Raw genomic sequence first — 18466 nt, 5'->3', positions numbered from 1 at the left:
TAACAACATATTCCCAAGTTCTCTAACTATAGAAAGAATTGCAAAAAGTCAAGAGTGGTAACTTTGTCCATATAATAATAATTCCTGGTTTTGTCTTCAAACTACAGCTTTTACAATGACACATTCCTTTGCATAACATCAAAAGAAAGCTCCACCTCTTTCTCCTGAATCCTTTAGTCACCTTGAATAAAACCTGTAGGAGACACAGGTTGTGAATCATACATATCTCCCCATTTACAAAGAAAGGGGCTAGAGAGCCAAGGATATTTCATAAGCATGTCAAAAGATTTATCAGTTGATGTGCCACCTGAAAGTCTTAAAGAAGATGGCAGACCAAAGTGGGACAATAAGTTCCAGTACATTTTAAGCTGCATCGGATTTGCTGTCGGTTTGGGGAACGTGTGGCGATTTCCATACTTGTGTCAGATACATGGAGGCGGTAAGATTGAAATGGGACTTTGCCAAAATATTAAAAGACAATTATAACTATACTAATTTATGGTGGGTATGGAAGTTGCACATTTAGATCACATTATTTTTTGACTTTCAAATTCTTATAAATGTTTTGCAAAAACTTTTTCACCAGATAGATAGATCAGCTTTTCCTTTATGAATATATTTTATTTTAAAATGATACTTTTGCTTAGGAAATAAGACCAAATGGATGATAAGTTGCAGCAAAACCAGTGTTAAAGTTCTTACAGCACTATTGCAGTTCTGATGGGAGAAGGGAACTGAACTTACAGCTTATTAGCTTAAGGAAAAGGGAGAAGTCTTGGCAAGGACTCAGTGAAGCAGTTTCCCAAATAAAAGAAAGCTGAATCTCCTTTTAGGAAAGTGGAAAGGTCATTTCTCTCCTTTCTCTGATGCTTTTAGAAGTTACCCCATAATCTAGAACTGTCACTGAACAAAACTAAACCATACCTTACTATGACTGTGAAGATATCAGCCTAGCTGATATAACATAAACAGGAAAATGCAAGGTGATGCTGACAACTGCCTAAGCCATTCACTTAGTACCATAAAATATTCTGGCAAAAAATTGCTTTAGAAGCAACTTGGCAAATGTAAATGGATCAGAAAAGATTAACTGATAGGTCACCATTTACAGTAGCTTTTGAGATCTGCCATGATAAACTGTCTAAAGCAGGATGATGCAGCAAACTGTTTTGGCTCCATATGATTCATTATTTTTCAATTAACTGGAGAAGTATAAAATTCAAATAAAACACAAATGACAGGAAACTTGGTTAAATCCAAGACTGTTCTACCAAGCTGTCTGTGTTACTGGATGAACTACAACCAAGGAACCAAGAATAGATTGTCTTTAACAGGTGGGGGCATTTTAGAAAGAAGTAGCCACGCACGGAGTCTAGCGAGCGACTGACCGAATTAAATGCAACAGGTTGCATGACAAAAAGAATCCTGGCGTATATAAGCAGAGGAATAGGAAATAGATGGAGGCATTGCACCATTAGTAAGACCACTTCTGTGCCCACCTTTCAAAATCAAGTTGAAAAATTAGAAAAAAAAACAGAAGAGCACAAGAATTACTCAAGGTATGGAAAACTTATGGTACAAGGAAAGACCTGAGAATTCAATCCATTTAGCTCAGGAAATTGAAAATTAAAGCATACATTTATCATAGACTGTAAACGAGAAAATGGAAATGATTTTGATTGTAAGGAGCACTTTAACAGTAAACATATTACAGCTGGAAGCTACAAGTAGACAAATTCAAATAAGAAAGGAGAAGAAGCAACAGGTCAGATTGCTCCAAGAAGACTTCATGTTTTACACCTTTTTTTGCAGCAAGATGTGAAACCTTGTGAAACTCTCTCAGATGAGTGCCATAACCAGGTAGTTAGAAACTCATAGCTGCATACACTCTTTTTCTTTGCATTTGCCCATTGGAATGGCTGGAAAAAGCCTGTCACTTTATTTAATGATATATGCATCCATGAGATAGGATAAATGCCTTTAGAGAGATGTCCACATAGCATAAATGGCATGGGGCCTGCAAGAAAGGTGTCCTGGAGCAGGAGCTGAAGGTCAGACAAATAACCTAGAGCATCTCAAATGGCCTTCAACGCCTAAATTTAGGCAACTGAATGGAGCCCAGCATGCCCAGAGGTGCAACCTTGGGTGCCTGGAGAAATTTAATGTCAAAGCCAAAGCCGTAAACCATAGCATCTCTCAGGAACAGCCAGCACTTATACAGAGTTTTCAGGATTTCGTTTTTGGAGAACTGAATTCCAGTTTTATTCCACTTTAGGTGCCTAAGTGCTTTTTGATCCTGCTCTAAACAATTACTGATGGTAAAACAAAGTACAGACCTATTGCTCACTCAGCTCTAGGCAAGGAAGACTGATGAAATTACCTTTGTTGAATGCAAGCCAAAGGAAAGCTGCGTGGTGCCATGCTAAATCCTGTGCTAGCACATTTTTGAATGAACTGAAGGGAGCAAAGCAACAGGGAGTGATACAAAGGGGAATACCAAGGGGTCTATAAGGAACTTCTGGGGGAACATATTCAGCTCAGTCAGTGGACAATACAATTATATGTGTATGGTTCAATCAGATCAGGCAAAGCTACATATATTGGAGACAAAAACATATATTCTACACTGTCTAGGTATCTATCTTAACTACATCAAGCCAGGAAAGAAATCTCGGCAGCTCTACAGGAAGTTCAAAACTTAAACTGAGCTAAAGAATGCATAAGTTGGTGAGAACTATGGAAAATACTATAACGACACCACACAAAACAGTGGCATGCTGTGCCTGTTACTGGCCAGCCCTCACAAATAGCTATTGTCAAACTGAGTGAAGTCACAGATTTCTTTTTGTGTTTGATTTCAGACACTCAGCTCAGTTGGAATGATCACAGCTTTTCTACTCAACTTGCTCCTGTGGTCCAACATTTTCTACTTGTCCAAGCTACAGTGTATTCAGTCTGGCACATTCATATGTCCCCATCAATTATTTAGGGACACACAGAAATTCATAAGGAAAGAGAATGAAATGAATGAGAAGAATAAGAAGGGGTACAAAAGTTATGAAAAAAAAAGAAGGATAGAAATAAAACAGAAACCATACTCTTCTTCCTATCTTGGAGCATGGGAACATTCAGTATAATTAACAAGCAGCATAATATAATTAACATAATGTAACATAATTAATAACTAACACAAGGTCCTCTGTGAGCAGGTCCTCTGTCAGTCTCATTGCACAGAGGTACTTCTGGAGTCACAAGCTGTGGAAGATTCCCAGAACGTTGTGCTTTAGGATTTGCACAAATCTCTATTAAGGATTAAAATGAAACATTGGTCTATGGCCTGTTAAAAGGTTCTTATACCTTCCCATGAAGCACCATGGGTCACTTCTCAGTGCTGGAGGCAGGGGACTAGTCTTGGCCAGCTGTTTTCCAACCTTTTCAGATCCCAGCTTCACTGACAAGGACAGCAATATTCTCCTCCTGCTGGGGTTTGATCTGACCCCTCTATCCCTCCCTCCAGGGATCCCCTGCATCCTTGCCCAAAAAACCTCTACCACCACCACAAGAGTGTGAGTCTGAGTGCAAAGAGACCAGAGCTGACCTTCCTTATGGACAGCACAGTGCTCAGATAGTCTGTTTGCTCGTGTATCGTGCATAACGTGTGAGATGTTCACAGCCAGCCAGGCAGGCTTGCCTTGGCAGGTGGAAATCTTCTGCCTAGATGGAGTACACTGATCCAGCCTGGAGCTGAATCACTGAGACATCCCACAGCAACTGCCAGGGACAAAGCAGATAGGTTTTAGAGTTGTTTTAAAGATATTAAACATTGGGAAATGCTATGAGGACAAAGGTTGAGTCATTGTTTTGCACCTTGAGTAGTAATTTTACCAGTGAAAAATGGTATAAAACAGTCAGTAGACTCAGTAGTGCTTTATAGCTACTTGCAGTGCTGCAAAGAGTTGCACAAGAGAGTAGTGAATAAAGGTCAACATACTGATCTATGGCCAATGGTCACCACATTTTAACAAAGGGTTCAGAGAACTCAACAGCATGATGGACTGTATAACAAAGTACTGACAAAATTCTTTGGGTTTTGTGAATATTTATCCTGGAAAGCAGGTGTTAGAAGAATTTGAGTGAGTCATGAATACTACTAAGAAGACAAAGCTATTCGGTTTACCCAGGTATATAATGTGGTTGTATTCTTTCTCTGCTAATTTCAGGCAGTGATGTGATTTGGGGTTGCATTTCTGAAAACAAACAACTCAGATGCAAAATCCCAATAGAGGTGCAGGGGTACTGGAGCATAAATCCTGCCTGTGTGCACCTGAGGACATGAACAAGGGATAGACCACATGCATTGTGGTTAACCAGGAGCCCTGGGAAGCAGTGTGACTCAGTGCCTGAGCCATAGCCAGGAGTGCAACAAAACCTTGTGTGAAAATGACATAGACGTACTCTAAGGCAGAATAGCTTCTGAAGTGTGGACCACAATTTTACAACAGTTTCAGAGTTAGGCAATGTATTTTTCCTCATTTCTAAATCTTTTAAACAACAAGAGACAAAACTAAGTGCTTGTGTATTTGTTTCATGTCAGCTGCTTCTCATCAGACCTCTGAACCTTATTCATCGCACATTAGTGTTACTCAGTAACTTGGGTCTAATATAATATCAGTTTTGCTGACATTTATCACCTGCTGTTGTTACTGATTATTTGGATTTATTGCCTGAGTGAAGTTAGTTATTTACTTTGCATGACTAATGGATATGAAGGTTGTTTGTCACAGTAAGTGGAGACAAACAGCAAAGTTCCCAGGCAACTGGAACTGTAAAAGAAGTTTCTAAAGGGCTTAGTATACATTATACTTAAAACTGAGATTCAAATAAATTATATACATATATACATACGTATATATGTATATACGTATATATACATACGTATGTATATATACACGTACATACGAGTATACTTCAAAAAAACTAATTATTCTAGCTGGAACTTACTGCAATGTTGTACCTCTGATTATCGTTAGTATAGATATGCTTGCCTAACACATGGGTCATAAAAATTATGCATATAGCACCTGATCCTACAGGATGAATGAAAAATACCTTTAATAGAAAATAGAATTTTATTCTACGAAAAGACATATAAGCATTAGAATCCTGCTAAACAGGGAGAGCTCCTATTAACTTCCCAGGCAATGGTTTACGAATGTTTGTAATGTAGGCATACCTAACCTCATGCTAGAATTTGAACTACAACTTAGCAGTTGCCTAGCTAATTGTCTTCTCAGAAGGAAAATAAAATCTGAGAGAAATGACATGTATACCTAGAAAATATTGTAAAAAAAAGGTATATTGGGAAGAGCAGAACAGTTCATTCTTTGACAGAACAAAGAATTATGTTACAACAAGGAAAATTATGAGAGAATCAAAACCAAATGCATTAGCTGTTCAGTAAGGTATTGACCAGGATGCAAAAAAAAAGGGTTACTGGGTTCAATAAATGGAACAAATCATTATTGTGAAGAATTGTGAAATCACCAGAAGTTAAAGGAGTCTCTTGGGCTGCATCTCTGTTAGCAAGCAGTCTGAGTCAAGAAGAACAGATCTGCAGAGTGAAATAGTTGGTGCTTAGGACCTGACATCCATGCTGTACACAGTTTAGGATTTTTTTCTTTTAATTTCAGACTAACTCTAGTCTGGCCCCTGGTCTGACTGAATGTCCTTTTTGTGGCTGGAGTGATTATGCACACTTTCAGTTTAATGTCACCTGAAGGGAGTTTGGTGCTTGAGGTCCCATTGCACGCTATGATGAGAACTAAAGTGCAGTAATTGGTGACAACTGAGACTCGCTTCAAAAGACCAGTCCTGATCTGAGCACAAACACTAACATAGACACACTCACTTGCTTCTACTTCTTACATTTCTAATATTCATGTTGTCATGTTTCTTTCCTCCCACTTAGCAAACAGAGATGTAGCTCATGCTTAAGAAGGCAACCCTGTCAGACTTTCTGACTGTCAATGATGAACAACCCTCATCAGGGGGAAGAAATTTTTGCTAGGGAGCACAAGGGAGGTCTCCCTTACAAAAGGCTTCCACTTCCCTTTGATCAGGCTTTAGGAGAAATGATTGGCTCTCATTTCTTCTTCTCCCAATCTGTACCTAGTTCTTTCGAGACTCTTCTTGTCTATAATTTCCCTCTCTTCCTAGTCCTTAGCTATAGCTTAGGAATTTAGCCATCCTTGCACTCAGTTTTTTGCACTGTTTGAATTTCTCACTCTTAAATCTTCCTCTGGCATCTGGAGTGAGTGTGAATTCTCACACTTGTAGGTACAGCCATCTCCTGATAGCACCTATGTTGCCTCTAAGTGCTTCGTCTCTTCTCTCTGCTCAGTGGCTGCAAGGACTTTTTGTGGTGGCATTTGGTTTACCCTTCGCTCTCCTTTTCAATACGATACTCTGCTTTCAACATCAGGGCAGCTGCAGTCCTCAGATTTTAAGTTACTGTTCTTCTATTAGCTGACCTGCAGGCACTGGTAAGAATTCCAACGCTGGGCACGTGGATCAATTCCTCTAAGTTTTTCTTTGCTATTTTGGAAGTCTTCATTGGTACCCAGACATCAAGCAAAGCGGTTGGGTTTTTTCTTTGTTTCTCACTGAGGCTCAACAATTTCTGCTGGTCTTGGTTCATCCTGATTAGCAGCGCACTTGTCTGGCACTTTAAACTGCTTTATCATTTCCACTACTCAGGTCTACTGCCTTCACTTTCTGAGATGTGACAAAACCAATTTGGCTGTTTCGTTCTGCTTTGCTGGTTGCTCTGATTCAGCGTTAGATTGCACTTCTTCCTTAGCCTTTTTGTCATTCTGCTTTCTGGTGCTGCCATATAATCATCAGCAACTCTCAACAGCTTGCCTAGCAGTTCATGCACTTTTCTTCTTTATTGTCATGTGTAGAGGATATAACAAAGATCATGCTCTTCAAGTATTGTTTACCAGAGGGCTGAATATGGTGAAGTGGCTGCTTTTTTGACCTGCCTGATTTGCCTGTACACAGCAATATTGAGTATGCTGGCAATACTTGTTGCAGAAAGCACCTGAGTGGTTTAATCTGAAGTGAAAAGGCTGATGTCCCCAAGGCATTGTTGGGGTCATGTTTAAAAAAACTTAGGTATATCGACAGTTCACGTTTTTTTTTTTTTCTATTGCAATGACTGTAGAGCTATCCCACACTAACAGTTCTTCCAAGTTAGCAATAACACTGATTGTGATATGTGCTGGTGTTCTTTATCACTTCACACTTTACTGTTAATGGAACAAGTATAGCAATATGCCCAATACTGGTAGTTGGTTTTGCAGTGCTCTTGTATGCTTGCTGTGCCTTTGCATGACTGGAATTGTTCCTCTGCTTTGTGATATCCTTGTGCAGAACCTCCTGCCAAGAGAACTTTTAGCTGTTAGATTTTTGACATTTTTTCCTGACCTTCCTTTAACAAAGCATGCCTCTGCTTTGCAGAATGGATGCTTTATGCATTTGGGACTGTTTCTGACAGAAGGAATGCTGTAGACCAAACTTTTTCTATTTTGTCTCAAGAATGCAATTAAATTGTGCCCTGGTGATACTTTTGGTTTTAATAGGCATTTCTTTAGGCTTTTTAAGGCAGTAGCACATGCTTGATCATTATCATTTTCCTTGTTCAGTTTCTGAGAGGAAAACATAAGGTACTGTACTGCAGCTAAACTGCTGCTTTGGAGGCTCTGCTGGGTCTTGCTTCTTATGTCATTTTTTTCCCCTTTCATTGGGGAGCATGTAGATATAAAATAATTTGCTTCCTGCAATTTCATGATTGTTTCTGCTAGACTGCTCTTTTCCTGTGCCTCATGGAAGTCAAATACACTGAGTTTCTGCTGTACCTCTGCTACACTACTTACATTTACTGATATATTTCATTGTACCTATGTCTGAGCTCTGTTTTATGATAAATACTCTACTTTAGGTACCAGCAAGCTTCTTCCTTCTGCTTCTTGTATTTTTTCTTGCTTTTCTAAACTTAAATTTCAAAAACTTTATTTAAATTCTATCTTTTGGAACATCCTTCCTATCTATCAAACAGAGCCCTTGATTTTATTGTGCTGATGAGTTCCTACTCACCATTAGGTATCTGATATCTTTCCAGTATCCTTTCTCTTTCTATGGGGAAGGGGTTTTGTTCTGGAAAAGAATAAGTTTCAAGTGTTTGAGCAGACTGTCTTTGCTTTTCCTCTTTCATTTGCCTGAAAATGCCATAAAACAAACAAACGAATTAATAACTAAAAGCATCTTTTCACACTACCAGCCACTTATTTGACCTAGATTCTAGAAAGATTAGCTCTATTAGCTCTTTCTTCTTAGCCATATCTTCTGCCATCCTTTCAAATTTGTAGGTCATTTATTTTTCACAACGTTCTCATGAAAACTAGGATTTTTTTCAAATGTGACATTATGTGTTGTTGTGTTGCAAATATGACCTGGGATGCATACACACCAGCACAAAGTAAACAGGCTTTTATCGACAGCATATGCAAACATGCTCCGCTGTCAAACAGTTCAGCTAGCAAACAGAAAAGGAGAGAGAGATAACGAAGAGCAGTTTGCAGTAATTACTACACAGTTATTTCCAGTGAGATACGGTGTTTTTCTGCCCATGGCAAACTAACTGGACACCAGCCAATCTGGAAGCTATTTATACACATTAAAGCCATAAGCCAGTACATGTCCCTTGTGGAATGGTTTACATGGATTAATCCATTGCATGGATTGCAATTAAACAGCTACCAATTCAGAGCTGGTTTGTGTCCAGGCAGGCAGAATAAGTTTGCATCTGACTGCAGGATACTGTATTGTACTCTGCATAATGGTGCTCCAGTTACATGCATGAATATTTTGCGCTTCCCAGGAGACAGTCCCAGCTCTTGGACTGTCAGGAGCATGGGTGGGCTCCCACAGTTGTGCCATGGCAGAGGATATCACAGTTATTCATAGCTCACCAGGTCTGAAGGATGGGGTGCAAGATGGAGCATGTTGAGCGGTCACGGAGCTTTGGTGCAAGGGGCAGGCATGTGTCCTCCACCCTCCCCTCAATATTTACACAGGGCCTTTGGTACCTAGCTCCAGACTGGATTTCGTCAGGTGGTAAAATGCTTTAAAAACTACTGTGGTCCTTAACTTCCTCTGTAAATCTATTTCTTTAGGGAGCTTTTATAGCTGCTACTTAGGAACTTCCTCCAAGTAACGGGACTACTGAGGAGAGGGTCCAAGAATCAAAATTATGGATTTAATATATTGGAAATTAAGTGTGAGACTCCATTTTTAAATCTGTTTCTTAGGGGTTAAAAAACATCTTAAGAAACCAGATCATAAGGAAAGACATTTATTTCAGCCTTTAGCAAATGAAGAACAACAGTCTTTCATTGAAAAGAGCTTTACTGTTGTTGTTTTTCCCCACTTCTTTATTAAGGGCTAAATTATTAAAAGAGAAAACAACCACACACCTGGTCTGGGTGTCCTATATAATTATCACAATGCTTAGCAACAGGTCTCTGCCCAAAGTAATTCAAGTTATATGCCTAGCTTTAGAAGTCAGTGGTTGCAAAACACCTGAACAATTCCAGGAAAGGAGGCCAGGATTGCTGGCTAATTCCCCCACCTTCTTCTCCAGGCCTAAGCGTGAATGTGAAGCTAAATTGCTCTCTGCTCTCTCAGAAATCGGGTTGCTGTGATGGTGAAACTGCTCTTCCTCCTAGCCTGGAGGGAGGGCAGACAGGAAGAAGTTTCCAGAGCTTTAAGAAGAGCAGAGCTGGGCAGGGTCAGACATGAGACTGGGAAGCAAAGGTGAAATGAGGTGCCAGATTAATTGACTATATCACAGAGACCACATGAAGGGTCACAGAGCTGGATGTTGTATCATTAGTTATTAGGAGGCACATATATATATATATATTATATCCAGGCACCCAACAGCACAGGCTGTCTCTGGTCCAGCAGGGCAGCCATGAGAGACAGAGGGAAGATGTGAAGAGTAAAGGATACAAATCTAGGGGAAATCAGGTTTCATCACTTCTACAACCCACAGAACAACTTTAGTCTTACTTTCAGTTTTTCAGGTTCTGCGCTCTGAGCAAAGCTTCATGTAACAAAGTAGTCTGGTCTCTTGGGGGGTCTCCAATGCAAAAACCTGCCTTTCCAGTGAGAAATGGCAACCCTGACACTTTGGTCTGACCCACACATGATAGAAAAGACATTGTAAAAAAAGGTTACAACAGCATGACATCTGCACTTTTAGAATTATAATAATTCACAAGGACTATTACACTTTTTAAATTTGAGAGTTTCCAGAAAGGGAAAATGGAGTAAATTGTAAGGCTATTCAGAGTTTTTGTGTTAATGAACTGTAACAATGCCTGAGAAGAAGGATCTGAGTCCTTCCTCATGCATCTTCACTAACAAAACTACCTGTAACAGATGGTATCAGAATAGCCCTGGACCTCCCCCTCTCAATACATCTTATGAGGACTTTGTTACAGTCATAACGTAGAGGAGATAACAGTAATTTAAGCAAGATGTAGATAATCATGTGGCTCAATTGCACTTAATTATGTTTTCAGGAGCATTCCTGATCCCGTACTTCATTGCTCTTATCTTCGAAGGAATCCCACTGTTACATCTCGAACTTGCCCTAGGACAGCACCTGAGGAAAGGCAGCATTGGTGCCTGGAATACCATCTCGCCTTACCTTGGAGGAGTCGGTGGGTCTCCCAGGGTCCTGACTGAAAGAAGTACGGCTGAGCTCTCACTTAGCCCTCACTTCCTACAGAGCTGTGCCTAATAATTAAAATTATCACTCCTGTAATGCAGTAAAAACTCACTAGATGATTGTTAAATGAACCAGCAAGTTAAGTGAATTAGGCTGGCTTCTGCAATGCTGAGGAGCCCACCATGCCCCAGTGGTGTCTGAAGTGGCAAGTTAGGTGCTTTCGCTGTCTGTGCGGTGAATCAGCATGGGCATGTGGGGCTGACCCACCACAAGCTGTGTTGAGCCCACACTACCCCATTCCCACCATATCTTGGAGCTTGTGCAACATCTTCAGAGCCCATTCAGAAGCCAGTCTTGTCCCTCCAGGAGCAGCTGGGACTGGAAGGGGGACAGAAGTACAGACAATCAGGAGCAGGAGCCCAGCACTTGGGCTTCCTAAACTCGAAGAGCTACAGCACCTGGACAAACTCCTCTCCAGGAGCAAGAAGTGCACTGGGGCTAGTGAAGGGAGACTATTAACATGATAGTGTGCATCGGACTGGTGTGCAGTGCTGTACTGACACTTTTTTTTAATACTGAAAGCACACACCCCTTCAGGCAAAGCCTTGTGTCCTGCAGACATTGCTAGGCTGCAGAGTCAATGGGAGCAACTGGCTTCTGGAGGGCTGAATGACCAGCTCTACCCCTTTCGAGGCAGGCCTGTGGATGTGCATGGGAGGAGAGGTAGTGGGTGAGGAGCTATCTGAGGGCAAGAGGGCAGCCAGGAAAAAATACCTGGCAGCAGGGTGGTGCCTCCAGTCAAACCCATCGCCTAGGATTAGGTGTGTCCATTCTCCCTTTGCAAAAATGCAAACAGGCACAATCACTGGTTGCTGTTCTTCCTTCCTTATTCTAGGAGAAAAGCAGTTCTCAGTTCAAGGTATATGTGCGTAACTAGGGACAAAAGAGTGCCTTCATGCAGCTATAGGATGCTGTAAAACCTCAGTCACTTTTGGTCTCTGCTATCAAAGTTGTGCCATGTTGTAGAAAATACTGAATTATTTAACGTAGCAAAGACTGCAACCCTAGCCTTCCACATAAGCTGTCTAATTTTTGGGCCTTCCTTGGGCCAAATAATACTCTAGGTATTTTGCAGGAACGGGAGCAACTTAAAAAACAGAGCTTTAGCAAGAGAAACCCTTCCAGGAAGCTCTCATTTCTGATTCAGCTTGCTTTTATGAGAGACATTAGCAACATTCTGTGATTAAGTCTCACTTATCTGCCCTGCTTCCTACACTAGACAATGGGCTCCTGGTAATAGGGTGCTCTGCAGCGCAGTCCCTGTCTTCTTTTCGGCAAAGCGCAGTCTCCATCAGGAAGTTTTCAAGGCCAGGCTGGATAAAGTCCTCAGTAATCTGGCTTGACCCTAGAGCTGCTTTGAGCAGGAGGTTCCTTCCAACCTGAATTTTCCTTTGATTTCCTCAAACTGGAGCTGCCTTTACAAGTGGGCTGACACCAGGGACCCAGGAGTGAGTTTTCCTCCCGGTTCTCTGCTCTGAGATGACTCTATAGACGGCTATACCTTGAATGTCTGATCCCAGCTGGACAATGCTCTTGAAGAAGGCAGCTGTCTCTTGCATTTTTCATATTATACAATGTTAATGAGGTCACAGAAAACTCATTTCCTCCCTCGTACCTGAAGGTGACCCCAGCCTGAGCAGCCTGGGAAGAGGACATTCCTGAGGTGCTCAGCTGGTAATTTTAAGACAAGTGTGAAAAGCCCAGACATCTGGGACTTAAAAGCTCTCCTGCTTTTGGTGCTCCCAAACTCCTGACATCAGCATTTCTCACCAGCTTGCTCAGCTGGCTACACAGCCTCGGCCACATTGTCATAGGGCTTGCTGGCATGGAGTTCCCCAAAAGGGTAAAAGCCCGAGCACAGGGCAGGCAAAGGCAAAGCCAGAGAGCACCAGCCTTCCTGGAGCAAGGCTGGCAACCTGGACAGACTGCGCACCAGCATGTGGACACAGATGCATGTCCTTCCTGTGAAAATCTCCACAAGAAATGACATGAAAAATTAGGAAAAGTGAACTTCTTAGAGCAAGTGCTGTCACTGACAATTTTTTCCAATGCTTTTCTAACCTGAGATCTTGTGCCTTCTGCAGGAGTTGGTTCATGGATGGTGTCAGTTCTGGTGAGCTTGTACTACAACACCGTTTTAACCTGGGTGATGTGGTATTTCATAAACTCTTTCCAAGAGCCCCTTCCTTGGAGTGTTTGTCCTCTAAATGAGAACAGAACAGGTAACTACCGACCATTTCAAATGTCTCTGTTAGCAAAAGGTGGATCACAGATGTTACTGCTTTAGGCTTTGGGAGCTAGTGGTGGGAAAAGGAAGGTCTGTTCATTTTTCATTCTTGCAGTATTCTCAAAGCAGTACAAATTCTGCAGTACCAGTTTGAAAGAGCATCTTCAGCTTTTTCACTCGGAGAAGAATAGTCCTTTATCAAGACACGTGAGACTGTTATCACAAGATACATATTAAGACATGAGATTCTGAACATAAATTAAAAACCAAGGTTATGACTACATCTTTCAGTAACTGCTTTAAATGAGACTTTTGAGTTTTCATTAGGTGGTGATACGACTCTTAACCAGCTCTTATAAAAACCTTTCACCTCATTTAACGTGCTGAGAAAGATCAAGCAAGTTGTCAGAGCAGGAAACACAACAGTATTGGAAAACTTCAGCTTCTGCCTGTGGACTGCTTAAATGTTGACCCTTTATTTTTACATACCCTGCACATCAGCTTACTAGAGCAGCTAACCAATGAACCCCTAAAAGGAGAAGTGACACTTGATTTGGCCCCATGTTGTGCACAAGGCCTGGTTCATTTTTTTGTCAAATTGCTGTGAGAGTGACCAGTGTCTACTCAAATTCAATATTGTTGCAGGATCAACAAAAGCCAGAAAGTCCACTATCTCTTTGCTTGATTTCAAAATGGGAAACTAAATAACAGTGTGTTAAAACAAAACAAAAAGAAAGGAGTAGCTAAATAAATGAAAACTTTTGAGGTGGCAGAGAAACTATTTAAAGGCAGCATCTTTGAGGCTGAGAGCAAATGCACACTACTCATTACAAAAACTTGAGTAAAACCACAGAAAGACTAGGATTTTGCTGGTCAGAGGATGTTCAGGCTTGTGGCTGTTTCTTTTAGTTCAGGGTTGAGAAAAGGACACCGATAAGTCTCCTTTAAGGGTTTTTGCAGGTCCTACTACTGCAGATAAAAGGTAAAAGGAGTGCCCTCATATACCAAGGTCACCAAGCCTCAGGCATGCAACCTGACCTCCCTGTTCCCAGCTGTAATATTTGTTAATAAAATGTCAGTGGTATTTGCTAATAAAATTTCAGTGGTGACTGCAATTTCAAAGGTAAATGAGAAATTCTGTCTGTCTGCAGTATTCTGGGAGAGATCTGTAGATCTCAGATGTTACATACTCTCAGCAATGTCACTGGTAGCAAGAGTACACTAACTTTCATCTGTCTACAGAGCCCAAGACCATGCAGGAGAAGGGAAGGCTTAAGATATTGCAGCCAGGAAGGAAGTCAGGCTGGGAGCCTGAAAAGGAGTAAGGCCCTGGAGAAGGAAAAATCAAATTTAGAAAGGTGGGGAGGTTTTGGATGGTAACACTGACAGTACCAGTACCAACCTTGTCTATGCCAGAGCATGATCTTGGGGTCCCAGGTCAGGTATTGCAGAGCAGCCTGTGACCACCCTGCTCAGCTCTCTGGAGCAAATTGGTCTTGTCCAGGCTGCTGGCTGCCTGGGGAGAGCTCCTGCAGTCCCTGGCACCTGTTGTTCACCGTGGATCCCTGGGGTGATGCCCACATACCACGTTCAACTCTTCTCTGCCTGACTAAGGTCACCTTTTTTACATATGAATAACAATTTTACCATGTCTGTGGCCAGGATTTCTTTTGCTCCTTTAAAAGTTCTACCTGTTCTCCTTAAGCTGGCTGGTGGTGACTGCTGTGCACCTCAAGGCTAGGTGGTCCTCTCCTTCCAGCTGGGCACTACACAATGGTCCTCTCCTGGAGCTGGGCTCTGCAGTCAGTCCTTTCTCCCAAAGCACTGAAGAACGAACAGCATCTGCCTTTTCCCTCAGAGACTGGAGGGCTGTGGGGAGAAAAGCTAGAAGGTGGACAGATTTTGTTTCCTTCCTTTACTCGAAGATACTTGAACTGACATATCCTGTATATCAAGCAACTACCTAAAATAAAAACAAAAATTAATAGGAGAAAGGTATGCAAATGAATGAGAAACTGATTTTTTTCCTGACTAAAGCACAACAAAGTATTCAGGGGACAGATATCTAGCTTCTTACACATTTTAGTTTGTCAAAAGGTAATTTACTACAGTGAAAAGTGAAACAAATTTGATTCACCATCAAGAAGACAGAACTGGCCACCCAGGATCACTGCAGTGTGCTTTCCTGTTGTAGCCATGCTGAAAGGGATTTAGGGGATCCAGGAGCACTGCTTAATGAGTGTGATTTTAAGATTGCCGTGTCGTTCATTTGTTTGCTTCCTTTCAAATTTTTATTGTGGATGGTGGTTGTTTCAGAAGTGAGTGAAAGATAGTAAATGAAAGGACCAGAGCTTGGTTAAAAATGCTGGCATTTCATATAAAATGAAAATTTGCAAAATATGTATGCATGTTGATTCTTGTAGCTTCAAGATTATCTTTTTTAAAGCAGAAGCTGCAGCATCAAGACAACTCTGGTTTCCAGCTAAAGACAGCAACTCAGTGGGTTTGCTGAAGATCCTTCAACACCCTTTTCTTAAGCATTTAAATTGCACATAGGCAGAGGGGTGAGCATGGGTTGTGACATAAACCAGGTTCCCATTTGATACTTGTATATATAAAGTTATCACTTGTGAGTCTCCCAATCTGTCTTCTATGACAAAGTTTGTCTTGCTGTACATTGCAGACAATGCAGCAAGAGAAATTCAGCTCATTTCCTTCTTTGACTTGGCAGTCGGAAATAGCCCTCCCCCCCCACCTTTTCCATTAGTATAAAGTCTTGCTTCATATCTATACAGTGAGTGGGAAAAAATATTGTCACATTTTAAAACTTATTCTTATACTTGCCACATTTTTTCCAGGACTCAATGAAGAATGTTATGAAAGTACTGCAGTAAATTATTTTTGGTACAGGAAAACTTTGAATATAACACCTGATGTTACTGAGAATGGTACACTACAGTGGTGGCTTGTGTTGTGCTTAGCAGCTTGCTGGGGAATTGTGTATCTCTGCACCATCCGAGGAATTGAAACCACAGGAAAGGTACAGAAACCACATAAAGAAACAGGCAACTCAAAATGTTATCTTGCACTTTTGATTTTGTTCTCAAGTTACTGCATTTCACTGCCATGAAGCAGTATCAGCAGTACAGATGCCCCGAATGCCCTTCCCTCTTTCTCTCCCGTTGCAACTGCTTCTGCCATAGTCGCCCCTCTCAGAGTTTTGAAGTTATTCTTATTACAAATACATTCTGCAAAAGTATATTTTACTTCCTTTGAAGATGACAATGTTGCAGTAACTTAGACAGGATCTATTGATGTTATTGTCAGTAACTGTTTGTCTTATATTCTCACTTTCTGGTTAGGCGATTTATGTAACAGCAATATTCCCATACCTGGTCCTAACTATATTCCTTATTCATGGACTCACTCTACCAGGAGCAACTGAAGGTCTAGCTTATCTCTTCACCCCTAATGTAAGTATTACTGCTATATTCAGAACTACTATTTTTCCTTTCTTTCCCCCTCAGATCTCATATTGTATATTCATTTTCCAGCAACTCCCTATCTAGTTCCCTATTCAAAGGCTCAGCTCAGCTCTTTTCCCCCCAGATGAAGCAATTTAATATTTTAATATACTTTAGCAAGTGAAAATAAACAGCAGAATATTTAAGTTTATTAATAAGCACATCACAAAATATTGGAAAATTGAATACAAGCACGTTATGGATACCTCAGTCTTGAATGTGTAAGTAAAACTAATGTAAGTTTTTCACTTGAAGCACAGATTCATCTCTTTTATACATGATAGAGATGGGATTTCCCTGCAAGGCTACAGAAAAGAAAGATTAACATTTAAGCATGTTAAGAATCATTTAAGAATTTACAAGGAAATCAACTGAGGAATTAACCTGCAAAGTAAATTTTTAAAAGTTAAGAGTCATTCTCTCCTCCCCTAGTTTCTCCTTAGCTGACTTTTTTTTTTCCTGTAGCTTTCCCTGAAAGATGGAAGAGCTTACTGAAGAATACCCATCTCTTGTTTCTTCTCATCTTCTCATCTTCCCTGTATGCTGGCCATTTCAGAAGGACCTCTTTACATTGTCCTTCATGGTCTGCCCAAATGTACAGCCAGATTGTCCTGCCAAGTAGTTGCTATCAGCTGTAGGCACCCTCATGGCGTGGCCTTAGCGTTAAAAAGCTCTGTAAAGCTGTGGGTTTGGAGGAGGAAAAGCAGCTCTCACTAGCAGATAGACTCAGAGCATCCTCTGCAGTTGGGATGACTGGTGGGGCAGAGCTGCAGGGCTGGCCTCCCAAGGACCCCACACCCTCTGCTGCAGCAACTGCATGCCTCCTCCGTGGTCTCAGTGCCTGAGGGCAGCTGCTGCCTTACAGAATTTGGCCATCCTCTACTTTCCTGGGAAATGAAGGTTCAGGCTTTCAGTGGAGAAATTCATTGATGGGTTAGTTGTGACAGAGAGGCATGAGGCCATCAGGCTTGCTTGTCTACACCTCCCCTGGATCACTAGCATCTGAGATATTCCTAGTCGCTAGCGGATTAGTGTCACCAAGCTTTCCCACCTATTATGGTCTATAGATAATACTGATTTCATTGAAAGGAACGTCAGTCCCCAGTTCTGCAGGCATTTGCTGACTCTTGAGGGTAGTTCATGGATACACCACAAGTTCTGTATACAAGCCCACATATTACACAGTTATGGACAGTCTGAGTGGAACCAGTGCAGTGCCTTTTCCCCACTCATGACAGGAACACAGGGTGGGGTAGGAGGTCCTGACCTGCAGTACTCCATGTTCTCAAATAGCTTTGGTCACACATTCCCATCTGGATGATAGTAAACCACACAACTTCTCTAACCAATTGCTGAATTCTCATGAAGTGGCAGTGGAGTGGGCATTTGATACCTTTGCTGTAAGACAATCACTCAACATCAGCATCCTGAGTGCCATCCAGGTCATTATGGGCTCTGAACCTGAAGTAGGGAGCTGTTGGGTTCCCATGCCACAGAAATAATCAAGGTGACAATCCATGAGGGCACAGCATGAGGGCAAAGGATGTCTTATCTGTAATCCAGCCTGTACAACCACAGCAATGCTTCCTGCCTCAGTAGCACTGGGTATTGCCCTTTCCCTTCCCTCAGGGAATCAATGCACTGGCTCTTCCTCAACCATGGGACTTTTTCTCCTTTCCTCATTCCCCTTTACCCCCAATCCCCCCAACCTATCAGGTAAAACAAGCTGTTGGATGCATTCTTACAGGTTATTGGTTTGAGGTATCTAGCAAAGAACCTCTTTAGACTTCTTTCCAAAGTCTCTCTTTCAGGGTATCAGCCTCTATATGATAGTGGTTCCTCCTCCTCAGCTCTCCT

General features: G+C 41.5%; 1 protein-coding gene across 1 annotated transcript in view; it reads left to right on the top strand.

Annotated features, from left to right (window-relative positions):
• Positions 1–276: 276 nt before the first annotated feature.
• LOC106492872 (sodium-dependent neutral amino acid transporter B(0)AT3-like) overlaps positions 277–18466 on the top strand; it is a 31984-nt gene continuing 13794 nt past the window's right edge. Inside the window, exons 1-5 of the mRNA XM_013952791.1 lie at positions 277–439; positions 10650–10790; positions 12943–13080; positions 15944–16125; positions 16448–16558. Coding sequence (XP_013808245.1) covers positions 277–439; positions 10650–10790; positions 12943–13080; positions 15944–16125; positions 16448–16558 — 735 coding nt within the window. The remainder of the gene's footprint in view (positions 440–10649; positions 10791–12942; positions 13081–15943; positions 16126–16447; positions 16559–18466) is intronic.

Source organism: Apteryx mantelli, chromosome 2 (assembly GCF_036417845.1).
Source record: "Apteryx mantelli isolate bAptMan1 chromosome 2, bAptMan1.hap1, whole genome shotgun sequence".
Classification (NCBI taxonomy): domain Eukaryota; kingdom Metazoa; phylum Chordata; class Aves; order Apterygiformes; family Apterygidae; genus Apteryx; species Apteryx mantelli.
This window is presented reverse-complemented; position numbering and strand designations above follow the sequence as displayed.